General features: G+C 49.6%; 1 protein-coding gene across 2 annotated transcripts; it reads left to right on the top strand.

Annotated features, from left to right (window-relative positions):
* The first annotated feature begins 12 nt into the window (after positions 1 to 12).
* Ccdc51 (coiled-coil domain containing 51) lies at positions 13 to 15,207 on the top strand. Of its 2 annotated transcripts, none has more exons than XM_004662028.2 (4): positions 13 to 121; positions 10,683 to 11,002; positions 13,128 to 13,292; positions 14,235 to 15,207. In XM_004662028.2, the coding sequence occupies exons 2-4, from the start codon at positions 10,691 to 10,693 to the stop codon at positions 14,994 to 14,996; spliced, it is 1,239 nt and encodes a 412-aa protein (XP_004662085.2). In that variant the 5' UTR covers positions 13 to 121; positions 10,683 to 10,690; the 3' UTR covers positions 14,997 to 15,207. The 2 variants fall into 2 exon arrangements, with proteins under 2 accessions (XP_004662085.2, XP_044992692.1); XM_045136757.1 differs by lacking the exon at positions 13 to 121 and adding an exon at positions 3,500 to 3,636.
* The last annotated feature ends 1,889 nt before the right edge of the window (positions 15,208 to 17,096 follow it).

Genomic DNA, 17,096 nt, shown 5'->3' with positions numbered 1-17,096 from the left:
AAGTTGCCCTTCCGCGAAAGGGGGCGGGCGCTCAAGGGTCAGGGGTCAACCGAGTGACAGTCATTCCCTTGCTGCTTAGAGCTAGAACCCTGTTAAGACTCTCGGGCGCATCCTGGACGAGGTGAGAGGGTCGTTCTGCCTGGAGGTGACGGGGAAAGCGCGGGAAGGGTCATCGGTTCCTGTGTGCCAGGAAGAAAGCACTTGCCGATGGAGGGGAGGGCACGCGTGCAGAGGAAGCGGGGGACAGCACCACGACTGGCAGGGAGATGGCACGGGAGGTGGCAGGACCAGGCAGGGACTAGATCATCGTCAGTGCCTGGAACCTCGGAAGCCGCCGGAAGAAGGGATTTTTGGGTTTCATAAAGTAATGAGTGCAACTGTTTGCGAACTCTTTTCGCTGTCCTCTTGTCTAGACAAGTATTCCAGACTGGAGATTTGAGCAGTGACTAGAACTTGCTCGCTCCCAGCAGGGCGGACATTGTAGTGAGACCGACCTAAGCCAATTCTGTGAAAGAGAGATCACGCGCCACGTGACATGTGTGAGAAAAAGAAAGCGGGGAAAGTGGTGGAGGAGAGCACCCTTCTAGGTGCATGAAGATTTCTTTTTTAACTTTTTTTTTCTATTTTATTTATTTATTTATTTGAGAGGGAGATAGAAATAGGCTGATAGAGAAAGAGAGAATGGGCGTGCCAGGGCCTCCAGCCACTGCAAACGAACTCCAGACGCATGCGCCGCCTGGTGCATTTGGTTTACGTGGATCCTGGGGGATCAAACCTGGATCCTTTGGCTTTGCAGGCAAGTGCCTTCTCCGCTAAGCCATCTCTCCAGCCCATCTTTTTTTTTTTTTAATTTAATTTATTTATTGAGAAAGAAAGGGCACGCTGGGGCCTCCAGCCACTGCAAACGAACTCCAGACGCATGCGACACCTTGTGCATCTGGCTTACTTGGGTTGGGTCCTTAGGCTTCGCAGGCAAGCGCCTTAACCTCTAAGCCATGTCTCCAGTCCTCCATGAAGATTTCTGATAGGATGGTCAGGAAAGACCTCTCCAGGAGCAAATGGAACAGGTGGTGCCCAAGGCCCTGTGGTAAGGTTAGTTTAGTGTGTCCCAGCATCAAGAAGGTTCACGTTGGGACTGGAGAAATGGCTTAGCAGTAACGTTTTTTTTTTTTTTTGAGGCAGGGTCTTACTCTAGCTCAGGCTGACCTGGAATTCACTCTGTAGTCTCAGGGTGGCCTCAAACTCTCCGTGATCCTCCTCCCTCTGCCTCCAGAGTTCTGGGATTAAAGGCGTGGTTAAAAAAAAAGGTTCATTTGGTGCCAGGTGTGGTGGCACACGCCTTTAATCCCAGAATTCTGGAGGCAGAGGGAGGAGGATCACGGAGAGTTTGAGGCCACCCTGAGACTACAGAGTGAATTCCAGGTCAGCCTGAGCTAGAGTAAGACCCTGCCTCATAAAACCAAAAGAAAAAAAAAAAAGGTTCATTTGGGGCTGGGGGGATGGCTTAGTGATTAAGGCACTTGCCTGAAAATCCAAAGGACCCAGGTTCAATTCCCCAGGACCCACGTAAGCCAGATGCACAAGGGGGCACGTGAGTCTGAAGTTCGTTTACAGTGGCTGGAGGCCCTGGTGCACCATTATCTCTATGTCTCTTTCTGTCTCAAATCAATAAAAATATTTTTTAAGCTGGGCGTGGTGATGCACACCTTTATTCCCAGCACTCAGGAGACAGAGGTGGGAGGATTGCCGTGAGTTTGAGGCTGCCCTGAAACTACATAGTGAATTCCAGGGCAGCCTGGACTAGAGTGTGACTAGTGCATCAGGGCCTCCAGTCACTGAGATCAAACTCCAGAAGTGTATGCCATCTATGCATATGTGTGACCTTGGGTCATTGCATGTCTGGCTTATGTGGGACCTGGCAAGTTGAACATGAGTCCTTAGGCTTCACAGGCAAGTGCCTTAACTGTTAAGCCTCCTCTCCAAGCCTGCAAATAATTTTTTCCCCCCAAGGGAGGGTCTCACTGTAGCCCAGGCTAGCCTGGAATTCACTATGTAGTCTCAAGATGGTCACACATGCACCATCATACCTGGCAAAAGAATTTAAAAAAATTTTTTTTGTTGTTTTTTTTTTTTTTGTTTTTCGAGGTAGGGTCTCACTGTGGTCCAGACTGACCTGGAATGAACTCTTTCATCTCAGGGTGGCCTTGAACTCATGGCAATCCTCCTACCTCTGCCTCCCGAGTGCTGGGATTAAAGGCTTGTGTCACCACGCCCGGCTTTAAAAAATATTTTACTTTATTTTTTTTTTTCAAGATAGGATCTCACTCTAGCCCAGGCTGACCTGGAATTCACTATGTAGTTTCAGACTGGCCTCAAACTCCTCCTACCTCTGTGTGCTGGGATGAAAGATGTACACCACCATGCTCAGTGAATTTTTGTTTTGTTTGAATTCTGGGGATTGAACCTAGGGCCTTCCACATCCTAGGGAAGTACTCTACCATTGAGCTATACCCCAGCACTTAATATATATATGTACATATGTATGTATTTACACACACACACACACACGCATGCACTTGCACACATAGAGAACAAGAGAGAATTTATTTATTTATTTGAGAGAAAGAGAATGGGCATGCCAGGGCTCCCAGCCACTGCTAATAAACTCCAGAAGCATGCGCCACTTTGTACCTTTGGCTTACGTGGGTTCTGGGGAATCGAACCTGGGTCCTTGGGCTTAGCAGGCAAGAGCCTTAACTGCTAAGTCATTTTTCCAAACCCCTTTTAGTTTTTTTTTTGTTTTTTTTCCCGAGGTAGGGTCTCACTGTAGCTCAGGCGGACCTGGAATTCACTATGTAGTCTCACGGTGGCCTTGGCCTCAAACTCATGATGAGCCTCCTATCTGCCTCCCGAGTGCTGGGATTAAAGGTGTGTATCACCATGCCCGGCTCTAGTTTTTATTATTATTATTTTTTGTTTGTTTATTTGTTTTAGATTTTTCGAGGTAGGATCTCACTGTAGTCCAGGTTGACCTGGAATTCACTATGGAGTCTCAGGGTGGCCTCAAACTCATGTCTATCCTCCTACCTCTGCCTCCGAGTGCTGGGATTAAAGGCGTGCGCCCCCACACCCGGCTCTCTTGGTTTGCTTTTTTTGTTTGTTTTTCAAGGTAGGGTCTCAGTCTAACTCAGGCTGACCTGGTGGCCTCGAACTCCTGGTGATCCTCCTACCTCTGCCTCCCAAGTGCCGGGGTTAAAGGTGTGCACCACCGTGTCCAACTCTCTTTGTTTTCTTGAACAGATTTTTTTACTTTGTAGCCCAGGCTGTCTTTGAACTTACGACAGTCCTCCCAAGTGCATGGATTGCAGGCATGAGCCAATATGCCAGCTAATATTTTTACTTCAGTGCTAGAGATCAAACCCAGGGTCTCTCCCTTGAGAGGCAAACACTGGACCCCTGATATCTGCCCCTTGCTCTTTAGCATTTTGGAAGCCAGGGCACTGTAGAAGAGAGGAGTCTGAGCACTGTGTCTTGGGCCACAAGAGTGTCCCGCTGAGAAAGGCCAAGAATGCAAACCAAGTGAAAATGGCCTTTGAAGGAGCGAGGAGCTGTCATGAGGCACAGGCTGCTGAAAGGGTGAGTGAGATATGAGGGCTGAGAGCTGGTCATTGGATTTAGTAGTGTGGAGATGGCCTGGACAATAGTTCCAGTGGCAGTGTGGGAGCGAAGGCATCTGCAGGGAGGGTTTACTGGAGAGCGAGAGGACAGCAGCTGGAGGCGGAGAGTTACGGCGATCTGTCAGATGTCTGTTGGGGCAGAGAGGAGCAGAAACAAGCATTTGTTGGACAAGGTGCCCCATGACTACACTGAGCAGTGTCTGAGGATGAGGAGGACGTGGGACATGCATTGGTCCTCCTTGGGAACATGACTTCTTCATCCTTATGATCAAGAGAGAAGAGGTGGTCTGGTGTGGCGGCTCACGCCTTTAATCTCAGCACTGGGGAGGCAGAGGTAGGAGTATCGCTGCGAGACACGTCCTTGAGAAAAGAAAAAGAGAAAGAGAAGGGCCAGGCGTGGTGAATCACTCCTTTAATCCCAGCACTTGGGAGGCAGAGGTAGGAAGATCGCATGAGTTCGAGACTACCCTGAGACTACATAGTGAAATCCAGGTCAGCCTGAACTTCAGTGAAACCCTACCTCAAAAAAAAAAAAAAAAAAAAAAAAAACAAGAGAGAGAAATAAGAAGGCTAGGGATGTAGAGCATTTGCTTAGCATGCACAGGGTGCTGGGTTTAATCCCTAGTACTGTAAAAAATAAATACTGTGACTGGGCAGATGCTGGAAGTTAGGAAGGCATTATGGGAATTTATTGAAGTTCCTTCTATCTCTCTCTCTCCCCTTTTTGGCAGGATCTCATTAGGCTGATCTCAACTCACTTTGTAGCCCAGGTTGGCCTTGAACTCATAGCTGTCCTCCTGCTTCAGCCTCCCCAGGACCCTCCTATCTTAGTTTCCTAAGTGCTGGATTACAGACAGGCATGAGCTACCATACCCAGCTCTTCCTTTTTGCTTTCTTTGTTTCTTTTCTTTTTTTCCTCTCTCTCTTTTTGCTTATTTTTATGTATTTATTTTGAGAGCAACAAAAGACAGAGAAAGAGGCAGATAGAAAGAATGGGCACGCCAGGGCCTCCAACCACTGCAAACAAATTCCAGATGCATACGCCACCTTGTGCATCTGGTTTACGTGAGTCTTGGGGAATCAAGCCTCCAACCAGGTCGTTAGGCTTCACAGGCAAGCACCTAACCACTAAACCATCTCTGTAGCCATCCCCCTCTCTTTTTAACTTTTTTTTTTTTTTTTTTTTTTTTGAGGTAGGGTCTCAATCTAGCTCAGGCTGACCTGGAATTCATTATGGAGTCTCAGGGTGGCCTTGAACTCATGGCAATCCTTCTACCTCTGCCTCCTGAGTGCTGGGATTAAAGGTGTGTGCCACCGCGCCTGGCTTCTTTTTAAGATTTTTTTCCTTTATTTATTTGAGAGAGAGAGAAGCAAAGGGTGGGTAGAATGGGCACACCAGAGCCTCCAGCCACTGCAGACAAACCCTAGATGCATGTGTCCCCTTGTGCATCTGGCTTATGTGGGTACTGGGGAATCGAACCTGGGTTCTTAGGATTCACAGGTAAATGCCTTAACCACTAAGCCATCTCTCCAGACCCTCATATTTTTCCTTTGGTGTGTGTTGTGTGTGTGAGAGAGAATGTGTGTGGTATGGTGTATGTGATATGCATGTGTGGAATAGGTATGTGTGTGTGCAGATGCATGCATCCCATGTGGGAGGGGAGGTCAGAGAAGAATGATGGGAATCCTCTTATCGCCCATTTGCATATTTCTTTCCTTGAGATGGGGTCTCTCCCTCTACCTGGAGGTGCTGTTAGTGAGCTCCAGCAGGTCTCCAGTCTCCGCCCCCTGTACGGGAATTGAGGGCATGCATGGCCGCAGCCAGCTTTTTAAGTGGTTCTGGGGAGTCAGACGTGGATGTTTCCAGCCAGAAAGGACCTCATGCCTAAGTAGCACGTGCTTTTAATTACTGAGCCATCTCCTCAACCCTCTTTTCTTTCTCTTTCTCTCTTTTTTCCTTCCTCCTCTTCTTCTTCATCTTCTTTTTGTGGTTTTTTGAGGTGGGGTTTCACTCTAGCCCAGGCTGACCTAGAATTCACTATATAGTTTCAGAGTGGCCTCAAACTCATGGTGACCCAACTACCTCTGCCTCCTGAGTGCTGGAATTAAAGGTGTGTGCCACCACGCCAGGCTTTTTTCTTTTTTTTCCCTTCCTTCCTTCCTTCCTTCCTTCCTTCCTTCCTTCCTTCCTTTCTTTCTTTCTTTCTTTCTTTCTTTCTTTCTTTCTTTCTTTCTTTCTGTTTAAAGTATTTTTTGGGGGGGGTGGGTGGGTACTCCAGGCCCTCCTGCTGCTGCAAACACAGGCCAGATGTGTCACTTTTTGCATCTGGTTTTGCATGGCTTGGAAATTCAACTCAGCTGGCAGGCTTCACAAGCGAGCGCTTTTAACTGCTTCCCTGCCCTTCAAAATTGGTCTGTAGGACCCTGCTTAACTTGGCCTCTAATGTGTCTGACCAGCCTCTCCCTCTCTGCCCTTCTCTGCTCTACTTTCCAGCTGTATTGGTTTTGCTTGGCCTCGGGTGCTTTCTGCCTTTCCCTCCTGTTGGCATCTTTTTCCTCCTTGCTGATGGAAGGGCCAGTGAGGTGACTAAGTGTGGGGGTTGAGAGGTGGGCCGGTGGGTGCGATGGCATGGAGAGGTTGAGAGGAAGGGCTGGAGTGGAGAAACAACTTGGGACTTACGTACACTTTTTTTTTCTTTTTTGAGGTAGGGTCTCGCTCTAACCCAGGCTGACCTGGAATTCACTATGTAGTCTCAGAGTGGTCTCGATCCTCCTACCTCAACCTCCCAAGTGCTGGGACTCAAGGCATGTGCCACCATGCCCAGCATGACACTATTTTATGGTGCTCCTGCTATTAGCAAGTGTATGTTCTAGCTAGGAAATACGAATCTGATGGAAAAAAAAAAAAAAGAAAGAAAACAAGGAAAGGTGTTGGGAAGGGAGTGATCAAAAAAGGCCTTAATGACAAGTGACATCTGAGCAAAGATCCGGATGTGAGGGTAAGCCACACAGCCTTGTGGAGGAAGAGTGATCTGTACAGGTTGTGGGGCCCAGATCTGGTGGCTGGAGCATGCTTAGTGTCAGGGTGATGGGAAGGGGGAGGAAGGGGAGGGCTGGGAGGTCTTGAGTTTATTTGCCTCTGCTAGGTCTTGGGTTCGTACCAGGTGAGTTGGGAGCTGTGGGATTTATTTATAAATAATAAATAAAATAATATATAAATAAAATAAGTATTTTATTTATTATTATTATGTGTGTGTGGTAAGTGTATATGGATGTTTGCTTGTATGTGTGCATGACTGTGTATGCATGGATATGGAGGACTGGGTGATGTCCTGTGTCTTTCTCGATTGCTCTCCATCTTATTTATTGAGATAGGATCTCTCACTGGACCTAGAGCTCATCAGTTCAGCCAGTCTACCTAGACAGCTTACCCTGAGGAACCCTTGCCTCTGCCTCCCAAGCACTGGGACTACAGACAGGCTGTCATGCCAACCCACTTTTTTTTTTTTTTTTGGTTTGTTTGTTTTTGTTTATTTATTTGAGAGCGACAAACAGAGAGAGAAAGAGTCAGAGAGAGAGAGAGTGGGTGCGCCAGGGTATCCAGCCACTTCAAACAAACTCCAGATGCATGCACCACCTTGTGCATCTGGCTTATGTGGGTCCTAGGGAATTGAGCCTTGAACCAGGGTCCTTAGACTTCACAGGCAAGCACTTAACCGCTAAGCCATTTCTCCAGCCCCCATCCCACATTTTTAAAAAAAATTTGTTTATATTTATTTATTTGAGAGCAATAGACAGAGAGAAAGAGGGAGAGAATGAGAGAGAATGGGCACGCCAGGGCCTCCAGCGGCTGCAAACGAACTGCAGATGCATATGCCACATTGTGCATCTGGCTTATGTGGGTCCTGGGGAAGCGAGCCTTGAACAGGGGTCCTGAGGCTTCACAGGCAAGCACTTAACCGCTTATCCATCTCTCCAGCCCCCAACGCACATTTTTATGTAGGTGCTGGGGATCTGAATCCAAGTCCCCCCCACCCACTTCACAGCAAGTGCCCCTACCCAGCCCCAGCTGTGGGAATTTTGACTTGAGGGATGTGATCTGACGGATGGATTGACTGATCCTTTCCTTGGGCTTCTGTGTGAGGAAGGGGCTGTGGTTCTCATCTGTGCCAGGGCTGGGTGATGTTCCCAGGAACCAAGCATGGGCAACTGGCAGAGGAGAAGGCAGGAACTTGGGCAGAGAAGGTTGGAGGAAGCCAAGAAGGCGCAGTGATTTCAGGAAGACATGGAGGTGGCAGAAGCTACAGAGGTTGAAGAAGGGAGTGAGACCTGCTCACAGCAACCCAGCTTCCGTTCCTCTCCTGTGGAGAAGCCCTGAGGTTCTACTGAAAACCTAGCTAGTGCTGGGCATGGTGGTGCACACCTTTAATCCCAGCACTTGGGAGGCAGAGGTAGGAGGATCTTTGTTTCGAGGCCACCCTGAGACTACATAGTGAATTCCAGGTCAGCCTGAGCTAGAGTGAGACCCTACCTCGAAAAAGCAAAAACAACCACCACACTCACACACACACACACACACACATACACACACAAAAGCTACAGAGGTTGGGGAAGAAATCTGGATCTAAAAAAGTGGGAGTTTTCAGAAACCTTCAGGAGAGAGTCTGAGCCATGGAGCAGGGTCAAGAGAAGAGGTGCCTGGGGCTGTAGCTCAGGACTTGCCTAGCGTATGTGGGGCCCTGTGTTGAATCCCTAGCAACTGGGGGGAAGGGAGGATGGAGCAGTGGTGGCGACCCCTTTGTTCGAGTGTTGCTGAGATGGAGTGTGGGTGTTGGACTGTGTGCCAGCTTTGATGAAGGGTAGGCCTGCAGGGCTGACATCTATGTGCCATGGGCATTAGCATTGAGTCATGTTAGGCTCATCCAACCAACCACTGCCTTAGGAATGGGGCCTGTGAGATGCCACTTTAGCACCCTTGTCACAGAAATGCTCCCCCCCCCCCCTCTTTCTCTTTCTCTTTTGTGGTAGTCTTACTCTAGCCCAGGCTGACCTGAAATTCACTATGTAGTCCCAGGCTGGGACCCTCCTACCTCTGCCTCCCAAATGCTGGGATTAAAGGACACCACACGTGGTTTCTCTTTTTTATTTGCAAGCAGAGGGAGACACAGAAACACAGAGAGGATGGGTGCAAATGAATCCCAGATGCATGTGCATCTGGCTTTATATGGGTACTGGGGAATTGAACCCAGGTCATTAACCTCTGTGGACAAGCACCTTGACCACTGAGCCATCTCTCCCAGCCCTCCTCTTTTGTGGTTCTCAGCTTGAGCCCACTTTGACCAGAAGGCATGCCTTTGTCCAGCCAGCTGTGTTTTCTTTATTCTTTTGTTTTTTGAAGTAGGGTTTCACTCTAGTCCTAGACCTGGAATTCACTACGCAATCTTAGAGTGGCTTCGAACTCATGGTGATCCTCCTACCTCTGCCTCCCGAGTGCTGGGATTAAGGCACCAGCTATGTTTTCAGTAGAACCTGAGGGCTTCTCCACAGGAGAGGAATGGAAGCTGGGTTGCTGTGAGCAGGTCTCATTCCCTTCTGATTTTACTTTCTCACTGGCCTGGTCATTTGGCCACCAGGTGTCGCTCTGACAGACAGGATCAACCCTTGAGGGCTTTGGGATAAAGTTTGGCCACCAGAAGGGACCAAAGTTTTTAGGTACCTGGTTCTCTCTTTATGATTCTTTGGGTCACGTCTGTTCTTGGGCTGTGAACTGACCTGACCCTGGGTCTTGGGAGACTCTCTGTGCTGTTCAGCTCGGGGCAAGAAGGTGTTGGTAGAGCCCAGATGTCAAAGCAAGGCTGAGAGGAAACATAAGGAAGTCAGGCCTCCTGAGAAATGCCTAAGGCTGGGGAGGGAGGAGAGAGCCACCAGGGTGGAACTTGGGCAGAAGTAAATCTAAGAAAAGCTTTCCTCAATGGAGAATGCAGGTTTTGGTTTTGGTTTTCTTCCCCTTGCAATTGTCCTCAAAGGCCAATTGTTGACTGCCGTGGGATATCAATAGCCTGTGCCCTTCTGTCCCCAAGCATAATTGAAACTTTCCCAGTGCCTCAGAGAGCCTGGGAAGTTGAATGAGAGAATCTTACAGAAATGACCAGAGAGAAGGTTTTGTTTTTCAATACTGATGGTTGAACCCACGGCCTTACGCATGCTAGGCAAGCACTCTAGCACTGAGCTACATCCCAAGCCTTTTTTTGTTGTTTGTTGTTGTTTTTTTTTGTTTGTTTGTTTTTTTGAGGTAGGGTCTCACTCTAGCCCAGGCTGACCTGGAATTCACTATGTAGTCTCAGGGTGGCCTGGAACTCAAGGCGATCCTCCTACTTCTGCCTCCCAAGTGCTGGGATTAAAAGAGTTCCACCACTATACCCAGCTCTTTTTGATTTTTTTTTAAGCTTTAAGGAAAGGTCTCACTTAAGTTTTCCACACTGGCCTTGAACTTTCTCTGTAACCCAGGGTGGTCTTGAGCTTGAACCTGCCTCCGCCTCCCGAGTAACTCGGATTGTGCATGGTGAGGCCCCTCAGGGGGGGTTCTTTATGAATTTTTGTGGGGCTTTGTTAGCATGGACAGAACTCAGGTTTGATTATTTACTTCCTTTGATATTATCAGAAAAACTGGGCCCAGGGTTCTGATCCAGGTCATATGGAGAACTGGAGGTGGAAGGGTCTGGACTGTGCACATCACTGAAGGAGAGGAAAGACATAGTGTCTCACATGAGCTCTCTCCAAATGTGTTTCCTTAGCCTAGAGACTTGGGGAAAACGTGACCTCTTTTTTTTTTTTTTTTTTTTTTACCACCCGGGGCTGTAGTTCCTGGGCCCAACAGAGTGGTGCTCTGTTTAGATGATTTTAGTGGAAATTAGTCTGTTTAGAACTGGGTGTAGGCTTGGAGCTCTGACGAACGTCCATCCTGTCTCAGCCGTGAGCTGATCTGTCTGGTATTCCCCCTCACAGATCTCCCGATGACAGGGTGCAGCCCTGTGTTTGCCATGCAGAACATCGTGGGTGTACCCCACGTACTGGTGAGGAGAAGACTCCTGGGAAGGGACCTCTTTTTGACCAGGACCCTCTGCAGCCCAGGCCCCAGCCAGTCGAGAGAAAAGCGACCAGAGGAGTTGGCCCTGGGGTTGTACCACCGCCTCCCAGCACTGGGAAAAGCCCTGGGGCACAGCATTAAACAACGCACAGCCTCCACAGCCAAGACCTGGTGGGACAGATATGAAGAGTATGTGGGAATCAATGAAGTTCGAGAGGCCCAGGGCAAGGTGACTGAGGTGAGGAAGGGAGCTGGGGTGGTTGGCTTTGCCCTCTGTCCTGGGAACTGTGGCTTGTTGGTTCCTAAGAAACAAATCACCAAGCCACATGTGGTGCTTGAAAGCTACATTGAGAATTGCTTATTTGTTTATTTATTCTTTTGGTTTTTTGAGGTAGGGTCTTGCTCTACTCACTCTAGCCCAGGCTAACCTAGAAGTCACTACGTAGTCCCAGGTTGGTCTTGAATTCACAAGGATCCTCCTACCTCTGTCTCCTGAGTCCTGGGATTAAAGGCATGCACCACCACACCTGGCTGCTTTTTTTTTTTTTTTTAATTTTTATTAGCATTTTCCATGATTATAAAAACAATCCCACGGTAATTCCCTCCCTCCCCCGCCCCACGTTCCCCTTTGAAATTCCATTCTCCATCATATTACCTCCCCATCACAATCATTGTACTTCCATATATACAATATCAACCTATTAAGTATCCTCCTCCCTTCCTTTCTCTACCCTTTATGTCTCCTTTTTAACTTATTGGCCTCTGCTACTAAGTATTTTCAATGGCTGCTTTTTTTATTTACTTATTTATTTTGGTTTTTCAAGGTAGGGTTTTGCTCTAACCTGTAATTCACTATGTAGTCTCAGTGTGACCTTGAACTCATGGTGGTCCTCCTACTTCTGCCTTCCAAGTGCTGGGATTAAAGATGTGTACCACCACACCTGGCTGCTTTTTTATTTTTAATGTCTGCCTTTTCAATTGATTTATTAGAGACAGGGGGAGAGAGATAGTGGATGTGTTCGGGCCTCTAGCCACTCCAAACTAACTCCAGATGCACGTGCCGCCATGTGCATCTGGCTTATGTGGGACCTAGAGAATCTAACTTGTGTCCTTAGGCTTTGCAGGCAAGCGCCTTAACTGCTAAGACATCTCTCCAGCCTCTTTAATGTCTTTTGAGACATTTTTAAAAAAATATATGTGTATTATTTATTTGAGAAAGAGTGGATGTGCCAGGCCCTCTAGCCACTGTAAATAAACTACAGATGCATGTGTCACCTTGTGTATCTGGCTTACTTGGGTATTGGAGAATAGAACCTGGGTCCTTAGTCTTCGCAAGCAAGTGCCTTAACCACTAAGCTATCTCTCCAGTCCTTGAGACAGGGTTTTGCTCTGCAATCCAGGCTTGCCTGGAACTTGTTATATAGTCGTAACAAGTGTAGCTGACCGAACTTGTGCTGTTCATGCCTCAGTCTTGAGTTCTGGGATTATAGGTGCCAGGTACCATACCCAGCCCAGACTTGCCTTTTCTTAAACATCACTGTTAGAACAATTTGACTCATTCTCATGTGTAGACCTGGGCTGCTACTCCTCGAATGAAGATCTCTACATAACTGTACCCACTGCTGTCCCTGGAGACACTCACTGAGTATTGGGAAGTCCCTGGCCATTAACACCCCCATTGTACTAGGCCAGCAAATTCCCCTTCAACAGGTAGCCATGAGAGTCAGCTTACTGTATGAAGGCAGAGAGCCCTGGAAAACATCATACTGGGGGGTGGAAAGAGCTGTCTGGAGTTTTCACATCCTTTGTGGCAGCAGAAATGCATTCTGTCGCCTCTATTTCCACTGCTGACCGGGTCCCCAGCAGCACAGTGAGGTAGGAAGAAGCCAGGGTTCAGCTGAGGATTTGAGGCTCATTGCTGTCTCTTCTTGGACACTGAGCTTGGCTGAACTGGGATATCCAGGTCTATAAACTTAACGGCTGTAGCAGTGCCTTTGCTAGTGGTATTGTAGACCTAAGTAACATCACACATGGGAAACAACATCAGAACATGGGTTCCTAGGTGGTTTCTGTCAGACAAGAGCTGGCTGCATTTAGGGGAGGAAGACTGTGTCCCTGTTTGCTGTTTTCAGGATTCTCAGGGGCATGTTATTTCTGCCTGAATGGATAAATCCAGTGCTGCAGGTGGGTGTGGCCTAGAGCTGCCCTTCGAGTGCCACCGGGTGAGGCAGGATTAGCCTCTGTTTCTGCCCTTTGCAGTGACACCCCAGTGACCTCTTGTGGGCCACTGCTTTGTTGGCAGTGAGCCTGTGTGTGTGAGCATGGAGAGAGGTGACTGATGGCCCCTGCCGTCTTCTCTGCAGGCGGAGAAAGTGTTCATGGTGGCTCGTGGGCTTGTCCGAGAGGCCCGAGAGGATTTGGAAGCTCAGCAGGCCAAGCTGAAGGAGGTGAGGGACCGTTTGGATCGAGTCTCCAGGGATGACAGCCAGTACCTGGAACTGGCCACTCTGGAACACAGGATGCTACAGGTGGGCTCCTTGGGAAACAGTTCTTCCTCGCCTGCACTGGGCCTGGGAAGTTGTGGAAGGGTCAGGTGACTGCCCTGGCTCTTATTTTGTTTATATTTTATTTATTTATTTTTGTTCATTTTTATTTATTTATTTGACAGCGACAGACAGACAGAAGGAGGCAGATAGAGAGAGAGAGAGAGAGAATGGGTGTGCCAGGGCCTCTAGCCACTGCAAACAAACTCCAGATGCATGTGCCTCCTTGTGTATCTGGCTAATGTGGGTCCTAGGGAATCGAGCCTTGAACCAGGGTCCTTAGGCTTCACAGCCAAGTGCCTAACTGCTAAGCCATCTCTCCGGCCCTATTTATTTATTATTTGAGAGAGAAAGAAGTAGATAGGGAGAGAGAATGGACACACCAGGGCCTCTAGCCTCTGCAAACGGACTCCAGACACATACGTCACCTTGTGTATTTGGCTTATGTGGGTCCTGGGGAGTCGAACCTGGGTCCTTAAGCTTCGTAGGCAAGTGCAAGATGCCTGCTAAGCCATCGCTCCAGCCCTTGGAGGGAAGTGTAGGGAGATGAACTGGAAGCTTCTGTGGAGGTCAGGGTCACAGGCTTCCAGGGCCAGCCCGTCTTTCCCTCCTAAGTACTGGGTGGTCTAGTGAAGTACAGCGCAGAACCCAGATTGTTAAGGAGGGAGTACTGTGGTGGAGGTGCTGGTCCAGGCAACACTTATTTCCTGTAGACGTGTTGTCATTGTACATCTGCCCACACCCAGGACTGCTCGGTGGGAAAGATGATGCACTTCCCTTTACCTACCCCCTCATCGCTCCACTCCTGCGCCCCCCCCCCCCCAGGACTGTCTGACTTCACCTGTGCAACACAATAGGTGTTTGGGGAGCTAGGCACAGGGACATGCCACTGGCTGCAGACACAAGGCTCCTACTCTGTTCCCCTAGGAAGAGAAGAGGCTCCGTACAGCCTATCTGCGTGCAGAAGACTCTGAGCGGGAGAAGTTCTCTCTCTTCTCAGCAGCTGTGCGGGAGAGCCATGAGAAGGAGCGCACAAGGGCCGAGAGGACCAAGAACTGGTCCCTCATCGGGTCAGTCCTGGGAGCGCTAATCGGCGTGGCTGGTTCCACCTACGTGAACCGCGTCCGACTACAGGAACTGAAGGCCTTACTCCTGGAGGCACAGAAGGGGCCTGTGAGTCTTCAGGAGGCCATCCGGGAACAGGCATCTAGCTACTCCCTCCAGCAGAGGGACCTCCAAGACCTCATGATGGACCTGAAGGGCCTGGTACATGCTGGGCACAGCCAAGGCCAGGGCCCTGGGTTGACGGCAGGTGTTTCTTCCACCCGCGAGAGAGACGTAGATGTCCTTTCAGCCACCATGAGAGAGCAGCTCAGTCATTCCCGGCAGGTCCATTCCTGCCTGGAGGGTTTACGAGAGCAGCTCGATGGCCTGGAAAAGACTTGCAAGCAAATGGCTGGGGTCTTTCAGCTTGCAAAGGCTGCAGCACAGCCAGGCCTGGTGGAGCCAGTAGATGGGGCTCTGGCCGGCTCCTTGCTGGAGCAGGGGGGCATGATCTTGGCCCTGTCTGATATGGAGCAGAGGCTAGAAGCCCACGCCAACAGGAACTCTGTCTGCAGCACGCTGGCCACCTGTGTGACACTTGTGGTCACACTACCTGTGCTGTACATGCTCTTCAAGACCAGATAGCCTGGGGACCTGCCTCCAAGGAGCTTAATGGGCGACTGTGGCATTTGTTGTTGACAGAGTGAGTCTTGGGGTACACAGAGCCGCAGCCGAACTCTGAGCCATCTGTGGGCTCACCAGCAGGCGCACTTTGTTTTGTGGACTATGCTCATTTATCTAATTTCCAAAGCTTTGCACTGATGTCCAATTAAAATATCTTAAGGTTTTTGTATTATTTAAATGACTTTTACATCAGACTGTTTTAAAAAAATATTTATTTGAGAGAGAGAATGGGCACATCAGGGGCTCCAGCTGCTGCAAACGAACTCAACACATGTGCCACTTTGTGCATCTGGCTTACACGGGTCCTGGGAAATCGAACCTAGGTTCTTTAGCTTTGCAGGAAGGTGCCTTAACCACTAAGCCAACCCTCCAGCCCGAGGCTAAGTTTTGTCTATTGAAAGCAGAGATCTGGGACTTGTCGGATATCTCTTGGTCCTGGCCCAGTACCTTTTTTTTGGGGGGGGGTTCCAATAAACGGAACATAGCCTGTTGCATGGTTTTCTGCCATGGGGTGGGGTGGAATGGAGACAGACTGGTTCACACACAGGAACGGGGAACTCAGAGAAGAGCAAGGAAGAGAGATCGGGGAGTGGTGGGTTAGTACTGCTAAGGATAACGTTTCAGGGATCCATGGCCAGTCTGTATCCCTGCAGAGAACGTCACTACACAGCCTGGGGGACGACCATTGTTGGCACGGGCGTAGTTCAGACCCATGCTGGTAGCAGTTTGGAGAAGCAGTTCAAGGGAGGGTACCGTGAAGCATGGAGGTGGACTGTCCTGAGAACCCCTGACCTCTCTCTTCTCAGAGGGAACAGTGACCCTTGACCTCCCAGGTTAAATGGCATGGATTGCCTGTGTAAACAGGAGCCGTGGGGTGGCTCTCGGTCCCTGTGTTGGGAATACTGGAGGTCTGGTGTGTGGTAGAGAGCCCAGCCCCCTTGCAGAACAGCGCATCACAGATGTACGCAAGGTTTACAGGCGGAAGGTCGCTTGTGCCTGTGGTGGTTCCCAGCGTCCTGGGCTGTTGGAGCCTGGGCTCGGTCTGTCACTCCGTGCAAGGTTCAAATGCCCCCTCAGGTTCTTTGAAGCTCTCACCCCTCAGTCTCCTAAGTTATTTGGTCAGTCCATCCTCTCGGGAGTATAGTGTTAACACTACATGGGCAGGCACTGTGGGGCCTGAGGCAGGGAATGGAACAACTCCTGCACCTAAGAATGTTCACACGTATGCGGAGGCAGGAAGTGTGGTATCGGTGCAGGTGAGGAAAGGTATGTGCTGGGGCCATGTTTCCCCTCTGGGGTAAGGTAGGTCCTGATGGGTATACACTTGAATGAGAGGGTTGGGTGTGTGTGTTGGGGGTGGGGTTTCAGGTATGGAAAGGGGCTCCTACAAGTTGCAACGTCAGGGATATCCTGGCTGTGGAGGGGATGGGTGTGAGGGAGTTGTGAAGTGTATCATTAGAGGTCGGGGAAGAGGAGCTGGAGTGCCAGGTGGACAACTTCTGAGTGTGGGGGGGAGGGGCTGGTGGTGAGAGAACTGGAGACTCGAGGTGCTGGGTGCCTGGACTTGGATGCTGGCAGTGGGGGGGGGGTAGAAGAAAGGAAGGGGGCGATTTGAGAGCTAGAGGAGATTTTTAGAAGGAAGGTATATAAATGAAGGGAAACCTCAGACATGGGGGGTCAGGGAGTGTGGTAGGAACAGGGGTCTGTATTAGTTTTTAGGCCTGTTTCCCTCTAACCAGTGGAGGACCTGGAGGTTTCCAGGTGACGTGTGTGACAGATTTTTTGCCTCTCTGGACACCGTGCCAGTGGCGGGAGACTGCTTGGCATGGGCAGGCCAGGGTGTGAAAGGTTCTGCACCGGGCACAATGGCACGTCTTGAGGGATCCTTTCTGCCCAGCATTTCCATCGCAGAAAGACCCAGGTGTTTGCCAACGAGGGAGTCCAGACTTGCCCAGGGCTCCTCAGCCCGGGGTAGGTCCAGATCCAGGCCTCAGAGGGAAAACAAGGAAAGGAGACCCAGCTTACGCACCTCACAGCGGTGGGGAGTGCTCGGCTTTAAAA

This window comes from Jaculus jaculus, chromosome 17 (assembly GCF_020740685.1).
Source record: "Jaculus jaculus isolate mJacJac1 chromosome 17, mJacJac1.mat.Y.cur, whole genome shotgun sequence".
In the NCBI taxonomy this organism is placed as follows: domain Eukaryota; kingdom Metazoa; phylum Chordata; class Mammalia; order Rodentia; family Dipodidae; genus Jaculus; species Jaculus jaculus.
Note: the sequence above shows the minus strand (reverse complement) of the source record. Positions and strands in the feature narration are given on the sequence as shown.

Excerpts from the sequence above, each read along its gene's own strand:
- Ccdc51 (XM_004662028.2), top strand. The coding sequence starts at position 10,691 with ATGACAGGGTGCAGCCCTGTGTTTGCCATGCAGAACATCGTGGGTGTA. Across the intron at positions 11,003-13,127 it reads CCCAGGGCAAGGTGACTGAG|GCGGAGAAAGTGTTCATGGT; the intron begins GTGAGGAAGGGA and ends TCTTCTCTGCAG. Across the intron at positions 13,293-14,234 it reads TGGAACACAGGATGCTACAG|GAAGAGAAGAGGCTCCGTAC; the intron begins GTGGGCTCCTTG and ends CTGTTCCCCTAG.